Below are 12,041 nucleotides of genomic sequence, written 5' to 3' on the forward strand. Positions count from 1 at the left end.
CTGTTATACATCTCTAACCCGGAGAAGTCAATTCCTGCTATTTTAGATTTGTTAGCTCAATTTAGTAACTTCTCTGGTTACAAATTGAATCTTAATAAAAGTGAATTATTCCCTTTAAATAAGCATGTACCTATTTATCGATTTTTACCATTTAAACTGGTTAATGATTCATTTATATATTTAGGGATAACAATTACGAAAAAATATAAAGATTTATTTAAAGCTAATTTTTTACCTTTAATTGATCAGATTAAACTGTTATTGACCAAATGATCGCCAATCTCTTTGTCTTTGATTGGTCGGATTAATGCTATTAAGATGATCATTTTGCCTAAATTTTTGTATATATTCCAATCAGTTCCAATTTTCATCCCAAAATCTTTTTTTGATAATGTAGATTCAAAAATTTCCTCATATATTTGGCAGAATAAAAATCCTAGGTTAGGTAAAAGGTATTTACAGAAGTCTAAAAAGGAGGGGGGGCTTGCCCTCCCGAATTTTAGATTCTATTATTGGGCAATTAATATTCGATATTTAAAACTTTGGTTACGAGATCTGGACGTATCTTTAAATCCTCATTGGGTAAATCTTGAATCTAATTCATTACAAGGGCTTTCCTTGGGTTCGGTTTTAGGAACTTCACTTCCTTTTACTTCTTTTAAATTATATAAACAAATGAATAACCCAATAGTTAAGCATACTTTACGTATATGGTTTCAATTTCAGAGATTTTTTGGGTTCAATTTATCCTAGCAAGCCCTATCTTGCCAAACTTTCTTTTTCAACCTTCCACGATGGATCAAGCTTACTCTGATTGGAAAATTAAAGGTATAATATCTTTTCGCGATTTATTTATGGATAATTGTTTTATGTCTTTTTATCAACTTTCTAATAAATATAACTTACCCAGATCTCACTTTTTTAGATATTTACAGATTAGGAACTTTTTAATTACTGTTTCCCCTAATTTCCCACATCCATATCCAACGGATATTTTGGAAAAAATTTTAGATTTAAATCTCTCTCAGAAAAGTGTTGTAGCAATCATATATGATATAATTTTGAATTTATGTCCTGATGCTTCTAATAAAATTAAAGCTGACTGGGAAAGAGAACTTGAGATTAATATACCGATTGAAAAATGGGAAAAAAATCTTCAGTTGGTGAATTCATCCTCTGTGTGTGCTAAACATAGGTTGATACAGGGCTCATATGTCCAAAGATAAACTATCTCGTTATTACTCTTATATTAATCCAATATGTGACAGATGTCATTTCGAGATAGCTTCTCTAACCCACATGTTTTGGTCACGTCCCCTGTTGCAGAAATATTGGAAAGATATTTTTGATATTATTTCAACGGTTTTAAATATAGACTTACAACCGCATCCAATTACTGCTATCTTTGGACTACCAATGATAGATTTAAATAATTTAACCTCTTCATCACGAAGAACGATTGCATTTCTTACTTTAATGGCTAGAAGGTCTATTTTGTTGAATTGGAAAGAGATTAACCCTCCTAAGGTATTTCGTTGGTTTTCACAAACTATGCTGTGTTTGAATTTGGAGAAAATTAGAAGTGCAGTTTATGACCCTTCCATCAAGTTTGAAAAAACTTGGAGGCCATTCATTCAGCATTTTCACTTAATGTAATATCTTTATTTCCAAACCTATTTTATTTCTCTGTATTGTTGTTGGAGGGGAATGGAGTCGTCGGCACTAAGGTTTTCTTCTTTTTCATTTTTAAGCTTTTAGATTTGCCCAAGTCTTTTTGTTTAGTTGATTAATTTTGTCTTTCTTTTGGGTTGGGATTTTTTTTGGTTTTTTTTTTTGATTTGTATCATCCGTTGTTAGTTTTATATGATTGGGAGCTTTGTCAAATTTCAATATTGGACTTTATGATTACTGTTTGTAAGTGTAACAATTTATCTCCTATTACCTGTATCATTGCTATGTTTTGTTTATATATTCTAAAATTAATAAAAAGATTGAAAAAGAAAAAGATTTTAAACTTGCACTTGTTAGCTGTATTAACATCCCCCGATTTAAATATTTTGGCAAATCAGAAGACACAAGAAAGAAATGCCCACCAATTACCAATCTGTTCTATAACATCACACTTTAGTACTGACTAACAGGAACAAGTTGTGACACAGCCCGTGTATTCCTACTCTCCCAGACTCCCATTCTCTACTCACCAGGCCTTGTCGCTCTCTTCTTACCCAATCGCTTTCTCTTAAAACTGCTCAAGCCCCTTGACCTCCCACTCATACTGTTGTCGACCGACTATTAAAATGGATGACCCTCCATGCTTCGAGTTTAAACTTAACACACCTATTTAGGATCCATACTTCAGAACAAAAATCATTGCAAAAGGACTACGTCATTCTATTACAAATGGGTAACTTAACCTCTAGGATTTAAAACTTGACCTCAGAAAATGTAGTCATGATACACCTCCAGTTCTCTTCTTATGCATCTTGATTGGTAAATACACTCACTGGTCACTTTATTAGGTACCTCCTGAAGTGGCCACTGAGTATATGTGTGTGGTCTTTGCTGTTGTAGCTCATCCACTTCAAGGTTTGAAGTGTTGTGCATTCAGAGATGCTCTTCTGCACACCACTGTTGTAACACATGGTTATTTTGAGTTACTATTGAACCAGTCTGGCCATTCTCCCCTGATCTCTCTCATTAACAAGACATTTTTGCCCACAGAACTGTCGCTCACTGGATTTTTTTTTTTGTTTTCTCTGTAAATTCTAGAGACCTTTGTGAGTGAAAATTCAAGGAGATCAGCAGTTTCTGAAATACTCAAATCACCCTGTTGGGCACCAACAATCATTTCACAGTTAAAATCACTTATTTCTTTCCCGTTCTGATGTTTGGTCTGAACAACAACTTAATCTCTTGACCATGTCTGCGTGTGTTTATGCATTGAGTTGCTGCCACATTGATTGGCTGATTAGATATTTGCATCAAGGAGCAGGTGTACAGGTGTACCGAATAAAGTGACCACTGTGTGTATAGTGCCACCGTTCTTACCTTGGTGACAGCATGTTCATGGCCAACAAATTTCTGCTGCACGCCACCAGATTTCCAGTTATATATGACTACAATCTACAAGGCAAGGAAATGAGACCTATGTGATTCCAGTACTGAGTTAAATTGGTACATAAATATTTGCAAGAATTTACATATAGACTATAGATGTCATAACAGCAACCTATTTTGAATAACCATGTCAAATAGTGAATAAGGTGGAATTTACACTTCAGGATGAATTGACATTACAACACACACAGTACACTAGCTGTACTACCCTTCATAAATTAGAAAGAATACTACAGTAGACACAAAACTGGGAGAGATGGGATAAAGAGGTGCATTATGATAGTATGGGTATGTATATGTGTGTATATATACATGCACACGCATGGATGTATATATTAGATTTAATATCATAAAGCTCTTCGATACTACACATTGGGGTAAAGTCCTCTTCAAACACGTTCTTTCCATTTTTACTATTTCAGAAGATAAAAATTTCACCTTGTCATTTCCACCGGACACACATCGTTCAGTTGAGAGGGAGGCTAGAGATGTCACAGCATCAGTGTGTGCAGGACTGTACTGCTGCAGGGTTTGAGTGGTGGAATAGTAGTTCTCACCTCTATCAATCCTGGAAAGAATAGAAAACTCAAATTCAAAACAAACTTCAACCTGCCAGCGCCGAGGCTTTATAAGGCATTGGTCAGACATTACAGTCTAAGAAGCAGTGTGCTGGCATTGGAGAGGGTCCACGAGGTTTACGAGAATGATCCCCAGAATGGAAGGGTTAATGTATGAAGGGCATTTGGCGGCTCCAGACCTGTACTTGCTGTAAATTAGATGAACGAAGGGGGAAATGAAGAATCAAATCTACTGAATATTGAAAGGGGGAATATGCAGAGGATGTTGCCAATAGTGGGAGAGCCTAAGACTAAAGGGCACAGCCTCAGAATAAGAGGACATCCCTTTAAAACAGCAATGAGGAGAAATTCCTTTAGCCAGATGGTAGTGAATCTGTAAAATTCATTGCCACAGATGGCTGTGGAGGCCAAGTCACTGGGTATATTCAAAGCTGAGGTTGATAGGTACTTAATTAGTAGGACATTAAAGGTTCTGGGGGGGAAGGCAGGAGAATGGGGTTGAGAGGGAAATTAAATTAGCCATGTTTGAATGGTGGAGCAGACGCAATGGGTTGAATGGCCTAATTCTGCTCCAATGTTTTATGCTCTAATAAATGAAAACCAAAAAAAACCTAATGAAGTCAGAAAGTTGAAATGAAACCAGGAGTCTCAGACATTATTTGTTATCTATGTCCTGTCCAGAGATTATGCCTGGCCAACTGACTATTTCAGCATTTCCAGTTCTCAATGCCAGAGCAAGCCACATTGATTAGAACTTAACCTCTTCCCCCTTTCATTGCTTTAAAAGTAAAATGACTATTTACAGTGCAAGGTTGCTGCAATTTTATTCATGAGTGGCTGTCAGATCACAATGTCTCACAGACTGATGTGATGCTACTTGTGTGCGTGTGAAAAGAGTTAACACATCACTCGCAGCAGCTTCTATGCCAGATGTGGGGGCCTTACCATCAGCAATACCAATAAGGAGACAACTTAGTAAATCTCTCTTCTGTTATGCCTGAACATGGCAAAGCAAAGAAATTGGTTCTACTGTGGCCTTTGCTAAAGCTATAGAGGAATTCGGAGGAGGTTTGGGTCCTAGACGTGCAATGCACAAGTCAGTGGGCATATAGGCATCCAATCACAAACAAGAGAAAATCTGCAGATGCTGAAAATCCACAGAAAATGCTGGAGGAACTCAGCAGGCCAGGCAGCATCTATGGAAACGAGTACAGTCAATGTTCCAGGCTGAGACTCTTCATCAGTCCTGTGGCACATATGAACCAAACCCTAGCATTGGACAAGAAGCTCTTTTACCTTGTCTTACGTTAACAAGCAGGCACACAGGTACAGGGAGGAAACCCAAGGCAGTAAACCCAAAAAGTCTGAAGTAGAATCCAAACATGGATTAATGCCATGAATGTGTTTTCATTAACTCTTGCAACAAAGACAGTGCCAAAATCTGCATTCCTTTGGACCCTGCCACTGATATCAGTGGTGGAGGAAGGGTAATGGGGCTCTAATGTATGAGTAGCCAGAATTTTCATATATTTTACCCAGGCTTGTGACATAAACATAAGACTACATTTTATTTGTAGAACATTAAAAGAATACTTTAGTATGAGAATCAGAATCAGATTTAATGTCACCGGCACATGCTATGAAATTTGTTAACTTTATGGCAGCAGCACAATGCAATACATGATAAATATAAAAAAGTTTAATTACGGTGTGTATGTGTATATACTAGTTAAATTAAGATAAGTAGTGCAAAAACAGAAATTGTAAAAAAAAATAGTGAGGCAGTGTTCATGGGTTCAATGTCCATTCAGAAATTGGGTGGCGGGGGGAAGAAGTTGTTCCTAAATCACTGAGCGTGTCCCTTCAGGCTTCTGTACCTCCTAACTAATGGCAACAATGAGAAGATGGCATGTCCTGAGCAGCGAGAGTCCTTAATGATGGAAGCTGCTTTTCTTAGGCACCGGTCCTTGAAGTACCCATGATGGGGCTGACTAATTTTATAACTCTCTGAAGCTTACTTCAATTCTATGTAGTAGCACCCCCCCCCCTGCCCCCACACCAGACAGTGATACTTCATACAGCAGTCAGAATTGATTAGCCCAACTTGACTGGTGTAGAGAATGAAGAGCAAAGCTGCTGCCATCAAGTCCAGAAGTCAGCTGAAGTTGCCCCCCCACCCTCCAACTATTAAGCTATTGACCTGCCACTGTCCAATTGCTTCAAAGTATCCTTGAAAAATAAACTCAATATGTGGACCATATGCATTGAAGCAGACAAAATAAGATGAAAAGAAGACGACTAGAACTTTGATTGGCAAGTTGGAATGTCAGAACCACATACACAAGATTGACAGCTAAGCTACAGCTTATTGACAACACCTGCACAAAACTTGGGATTGGTACAGAATGGGAAAATCTCAACATTAGTGTAGACTCCTTGAATAAGACAAGACTTGCTGCTAGTCAGTTAATATTTCAGTTGAATGTAAAAATTTGAGATAAACATGATTTTTAAGAAGCAGATTACATGAGTCCACAAACATTTTTTAATTAGAAAAAGACAATAAAAGAAGAAACACATTAAAGGTTCTGGGGAACAGTCAATGGATTGGGATCACACCAGTTAAACATAATTCATATTCAAACTCAATTCTTACATACTTAAAAGAAAGTCAGATCAGAGATTATTTTGTTATTGTTGCAGCAGGCCACAAGTCTAAAAGTTCAAATATCTCTGTGGCAAATAGATGTTTTTAAAATTGTGGATTGGTGCCATGAAAATAAATGTCCTGCCTCACATAACATGTACAGCCTGTGTTTGACTCCACGTTAGAATTAAGTGGGCTTCAAACAACTTGGGACGAGCATAAACAGCATATTAACTTTGGTGTTGCACCTGGGTACGTCAAGTGTAAAGACACAGTACACTGTTAAAAGGGAAAGACCCTTATGAGTGTTGATGAGCAAGTTCACAGCTTGGGGTTCAAGTTTACAGCTCTCTGAAAGTGGCTACGTAGGTTGATTGGGTGGTTAAGAAGGCAAATGGCATGTTTGAGACAGTGAGTTCAAACGTTAGCCATTTGATTACTAATTTAATTGGTTCTGCTCAACATTGTGGGCCAAAGAGCCTGTTCTAGTTATGTTGTAGTTTTACAAAACACTATACAGACACATCAGGAGTATTACATACAGTTCTGGTCGCCCTGTTATATGAAGGATGTTGAGGCTTTGGAGAGGTTGCAGAAGTTTACTAGGATGCTGTATGGATCGGAGGGCATGTGCTATAATGAGAGGTTGGACAATCTTTGGTTGTTTTCTTTGGAGCAGCAGAAGCTGAAAAGAGATCTGACAGAGGTTTATAAGATTATGAGGGCATACATTGAGCAGACAGATAGTACCTTTTCCCTAGGGTTAACAATGTCTAATATCAGAGGACATGCATTTAAGGTGAGGGGGGTAAGTTCAAAGGAAATGTGAGGGGCAAGTTTATTTTATTGTACTGTATTTATTTATTTTAAAACAGCAAGAGGTAGGCGCCTGAAGTGCACTGCCTGGGCTGGTGGCAGAGGCAGATGCATCAGGGACTTTTAAGAGATGTTTAGATAGGCACATAAATATGAGGGAAATGGCAGGATATGGATATTGTATAGGCAGAAGGGATTGGCTTAGTTGGCCATTTGACTACTAATTTAATTGGTTCAGCACAACATTGTGGGCCAAAGAGCCTGTTCTAGTGCTGTACTGTTCTACGTTCTATCATCATCATTATGCGCTGTGTCATATGATGTAGGCGAACATGGTTTATCCATGACCATGATGGTTCTGGACAAATATTTCTACAGAAGTGGTTTGCCATTGCCCTCTTCTGAGCAGTGTCTTTACAAGACAGGTAACCCCAGCCAATATCAACTCTTCAGAGATTGTCTGTCTGGCATCAGTGGTCGTATAACCAGGACCCGTGATACGTACGAATACATATGACCTGCTCATACAACCATCTACCACCTGCTCCCATGGCTTCACGTGACCCTGATTCTGGGGGGGGGGGGGAAGCTAAGCAGGTGTTACACCTTGCCCAAGGGTGACCTACAGGCCAGTGGAGGGAAGGAGTGCCCTACACCTCCTTTGGTAGAGATGCATCTTTACCCCGTACCAAGTTCCTTTGGTAGAGACGCATGTTCTATGTTTAACCATATTCCAAGAAGAAACAAATTCTTACTTTGCACATTCTTATTTCTGGAGAGTAGCCTGCAATATGATGATATATTTGTTAATTGTTGTTTATCATTACCATTGTCATTTATGGTCTCTGTACTCTCACAATACCTGTATCGAGATATGTTGTGTTTCTGTTTGCTTTGCAGTTTCCCCATGCCAGCAAAGCATCAACTGGTATCAGCTAACCGGCATGTGAAGAGCTTACTTGATGACATGGCATCAGCTGCATTTAATAGCACCCTTCAACTCGATGCATGGTGAAGTCCCGACCCTATGAGAAAGGAAGATAAACTGGACAAGAATCAAACTGAAGTCCCGGTTAAGTAGACTTCTTAAAACTTTAATTTGATATACATCTACAGTGCTTCCAAAAATGTTTTGATAAATATCTTTTTGCAACAGGTTTATTTAAAGAATTTGCTATTCGAGATCAATAAAGTATTTATTATTAGTTATGTAGCCAACAAAGATACTGTAATTAGGTATCAGAATACATTAAAAGGAGCTATATACACAGTAAAACTCCAACAATCCTGCATCTGACCATTCAGAATCCCAATGGTACAATATTTGGTTCACCCGGTAATATTTGCTCCCTTCCTACTCACGAAAAATTCCTTCCAATTTGGAGGAACACTAGAACTAGGGGACATAGCCTCAAGATTCGGGGAGTAGATTTCAGATGGGGACAAGGAAGAACTGCTTTTCCCAGAGGGTGGTGAATCTGTGGAATTCTCTGCTCAACGAAGCAGTGGAGGCTACTCCAGTAAATATATTTGAGAGAAGGTTGGATAGATTTTTGCACAGTCGGGGAATTAAGGGTTATGGGGAGAAGGCAGACAGGTGTGGATGCGTTTATGGCCAAATCAGCCATGATCTTATTGAATGGCAGAGTAGACTCAATGGGCCAGATGGCCTACTCCTGCTCCTGTTTCTTATGTTCCCACATTACTGTTGAACTCACTGGGACATTTCTTTCACGGCCCTCTTCCATTGGAATAGCTTCCAATTTTCCACATGCCATTGAAACTTACCTGCTTATTAGAAAACTTACTCAAACATGATATAGTGTTTAGAAAAAAATGAATTAAAGATTTATTTGCGTAATAATATCTAAAACTCTGGAAAACCTACTAGTCCTGCACTGCCAAAATTCTGTCCTTGACAAATCATTAGAGATTTACTATAATTGCAGAGCTTCAAATTAAATGTTGTGTGCTGGCAATGTGTTACAGAATGCAATGACAAGGTTGCATGATACTAAGGCAGATCATTGTTGCCTTATTTACTTAATTTATCTGGAAAAGTAAAAGCTAACCACATATATTTACAAACTTGATGTCATGTACCAACATCTTTATCATTCTTCTAACATGGAGAGTGAACTTGGCACATCAAGTGCCTACATTTTCAAACTCAAAAGTGAGGGGGAGGGTGTTTACAGAAATGAGAGTCAGAATTAATATCACTGGCATAGGTCATGAAATTTGTTGTTTTAGGGCAGCAGTACATTGCAAGACATCGTAATAAAAACTATAAATTACAACAAGAACTATATATATACTGAATATTGCAAAAAGAATTTTTAAAAAAGAGAAAAAGAGAAAAAAGAAAGAAAATTTTAACTGAATATTTTGAAAATTCAATAAGTTCAAATTCATTAGGCTGAGGAAAATGACTGTGGACCTAGATACCGGACTATTTTTCAGGCTGATGGACCATGGGAGAATGCCAATCTCAGTAAGTTCTTTGCTTTGTGACAAAAGTGTGTCATTACAAATCCTCTTACCGCGGACTGATCAGATCAACATCGCTTTCAATGTGTTGTGTCAGGATTACTGTCTGCGCTAATGTTCTTCGTATCTACAGCCACTTGGCAGAACAACAGTAATTTACAGGACGGCATTAAGCTCTTACCTTAACACAGCAACAATCAAGGCTGTTTACTCTATTCATTATCAGCATGGGCTGCATCCTATTTATGTATCTACTTCCTCCTTACAATCCCTATTATCCTCCAACCTATGCATTTCGATGTGCATTTATTTTTTTTCGTCTCTGCATTTTTTAGCCCCACCTGCTTGCTTTTGCTCGCACCTGGCAACGCCTCTCCGGTATCCAAGGGAGTTCCTCCCTCTAACCAGCCCCAAGCCGCTGCTTCCGGTCCGTCAAATTAACTCCTCCCATCGTCGTTTGGTGGGATTCGGGGCGCCGCTGGCTTTTGGGGTTGCTTGCGCTTTGTGCCCTAAAACCAAAAGGTGAATGAAGGAAACGCAGCCAATTCAGAATGCTCTCAGTTTTTATACGTAAAGATGTGAAAATCAATTAGGGATAGATAGTAGTCGGTTCTGACTTTCATCAAATTAACACGTAAATCAATACTGATTAATTTAATGGATCGAAGTCGAGTTATTCATTGCCATATGCGCAAATACAGGTATGCACCACTGTTAGGAAAAATTTACTTGCAGCAGCAACTCGGGAACATAGTATCAGATACAAAACGAAAAAAAATAAGTTATTAAGAAAGAACATAACTCAGACACATCCCACCCTGCAAAAACTCATTTCAGGGAGGTAGCACCACCACCCCCGCCCCCCGCAACCCCATATCCCCCTCCCAGTCGACCTCCAACGGTGTATGTATACAGGACATTTGATTATGAAAGAACACAACAATTTATTTGATCACATATTGAAACTATTTATACACACACACACATATATATATATTACTTGAGTATTTTGTTGGCAGTCTCAATGCTAATAGCTAAATGCTAATGCAAATAGCTTTTCTATTTCTTTTGCAAATTTTCCTTGTACTGTTTAGTGGCTTGCTTGGCAGATTTGAGCATTTTGCCTGAAGTCTTATGCAGAAAATGTGACATTAAAATATGTACTTACATTATCATGGAGTCGTTTTTTTAATTCTATTACAACTTTAAGCAGGGAGTTTGGCCTCATCACGTAGGATATCACTAGAGTAGCTCCTTAGCAGCTAGCCAGCTAGTTTAAGTAACGTTAATTATGTTAATGAACAAATGACACTTGTTAAACTCACCTCAACATGTCTTTTACAGTTATTTAACCCACCATGGGCAATAGAAAAGTCACTGTTGCAAACAGTGCAGTGAGCAACACTGTCATTATTTTTGACCCCTATTAGGCAGGGGTACACTTTAGTGTAGTCTGGGTTGAAGTACGTTTTATATTTTCTTATTTTTTGGAACACTCTGCCATGGCGCTGCAGGACACTAAACTGAACTGATGGACAATGAAAGAGAGAGAGAGAGGTCGACTGTAAAGCCCGCCCACAGAGAAAACTGATAGGTCTACTTAGCACAAAGAGAGACCAATCAGGATGGTCTCTCTGTCACTCTCTTGCTACGTCTGTCTGTCTGTCTGTCTCTCTCTCTCTCTCTCTCTCTCTCTCTCTCTCTCTCTCTCTCTCTTGCTCGCTTGCTCTCAAAAAAATCGATTTCCAGGATATTCTATATAATTTGCGGGCGTCAGGGAGCCGCTATCAATATGCGGGGGAGACTCCTGGAACTTCCAGGAGATGTGGGATGTCTGATAACTAGAATAAAAATACAAAAGTTCATTCAGAATTCAGAATCAGGTTTAATGTCACCAGCATATGTCATGATATTTGCTATTTTTGCAGCAACAGTACATTGTTAATAAAAACTGAATTACAGTAATATATATAACAGTTAAATCAAAAAAGTAGTGAGGTGGTGTTCATGGGTTCAATGTCCATTCAGAAATCGGATGGCAGAGGGATAGAAGCTGTTCCTGAATCATTGAGTGTGTGCCTTCAGGCTCCTGTACCTCTTTACCGACAGTAACAGTAAGAAGAGGGCATCACCTGAATGGTGATATGGGGTCCTTAATGATGGATGCCGCCTTTTTGAGGCATCTCTCCTTGATAGGGCACCAGCATGCAATGCTCCCTCAGGCGACATCTTCCAGGTAGCTCACGAAAATGTCTTTTTTACTTCCTTTATATCTGTTTTTTCACCTTAAGTGTGTTTCTGGACTGTTAGAGCCTGTGATTTACAGTTTGGAGGTTGATTGAGTGATCCAGCGCTTTGCTGCCTCTGAGAAGATTCTGGCAAACAAGTTTGTA

At 38.6% G+C, this 12,041-nt stretch overlaps 1 protein-coding gene across 2 annotated transcripts in view; it reads right to left on the reverse strand.

The window, feature by feature from the left end:
• The window catches only part of wdr31 (WD repeat domain 31), a 61,385-nt gene extending 51,392 nt beyond the window's left edge, over positions 1-9,993 (reverse strand). For both annotated transcript variants that reach the window (XM_063073174.1, XM_063073173.1), the window contains exons 1-4: positions 9,830-9,993; positions 8,021-8,183; positions 3,556-3,685; positions 3,049-3,123 (exon numbers count right to left, since the gene is read on the reverse strand). In XM_063073174.1, the coding sequence (XP_062929244.1) occupies positions 3,049-3,123; positions 3,556-3,685; positions 8,021-8,067 (252 nt within the window). In that variant the 5' untranslated portion in view covers positions 8,068-8,183; positions 9,830-9,993. The remainder of the gene's footprint in view (positions 1-3,048; positions 3,124-3,555; positions 3,686-8,020; positions 8,184-9,829) is intronic.
• Between the last annotated feature and the right edge of the window lie 2,048 nt (positions 9,994-12,041).

Source organism: Mobula hypostoma, chromosome 21 (assembly GCF_963921235.1).
Source record: "Mobula hypostoma chromosome 21, sMobHyp1.1, whole genome shotgun sequence".
Taxonomy (NCBI): domain Eukaryota; kingdom Metazoa; phylum Chordata; class Chondrichthyes; order Myliobatiformes; family Myliobatidae; genus Mobula; species Mobula hypostoma.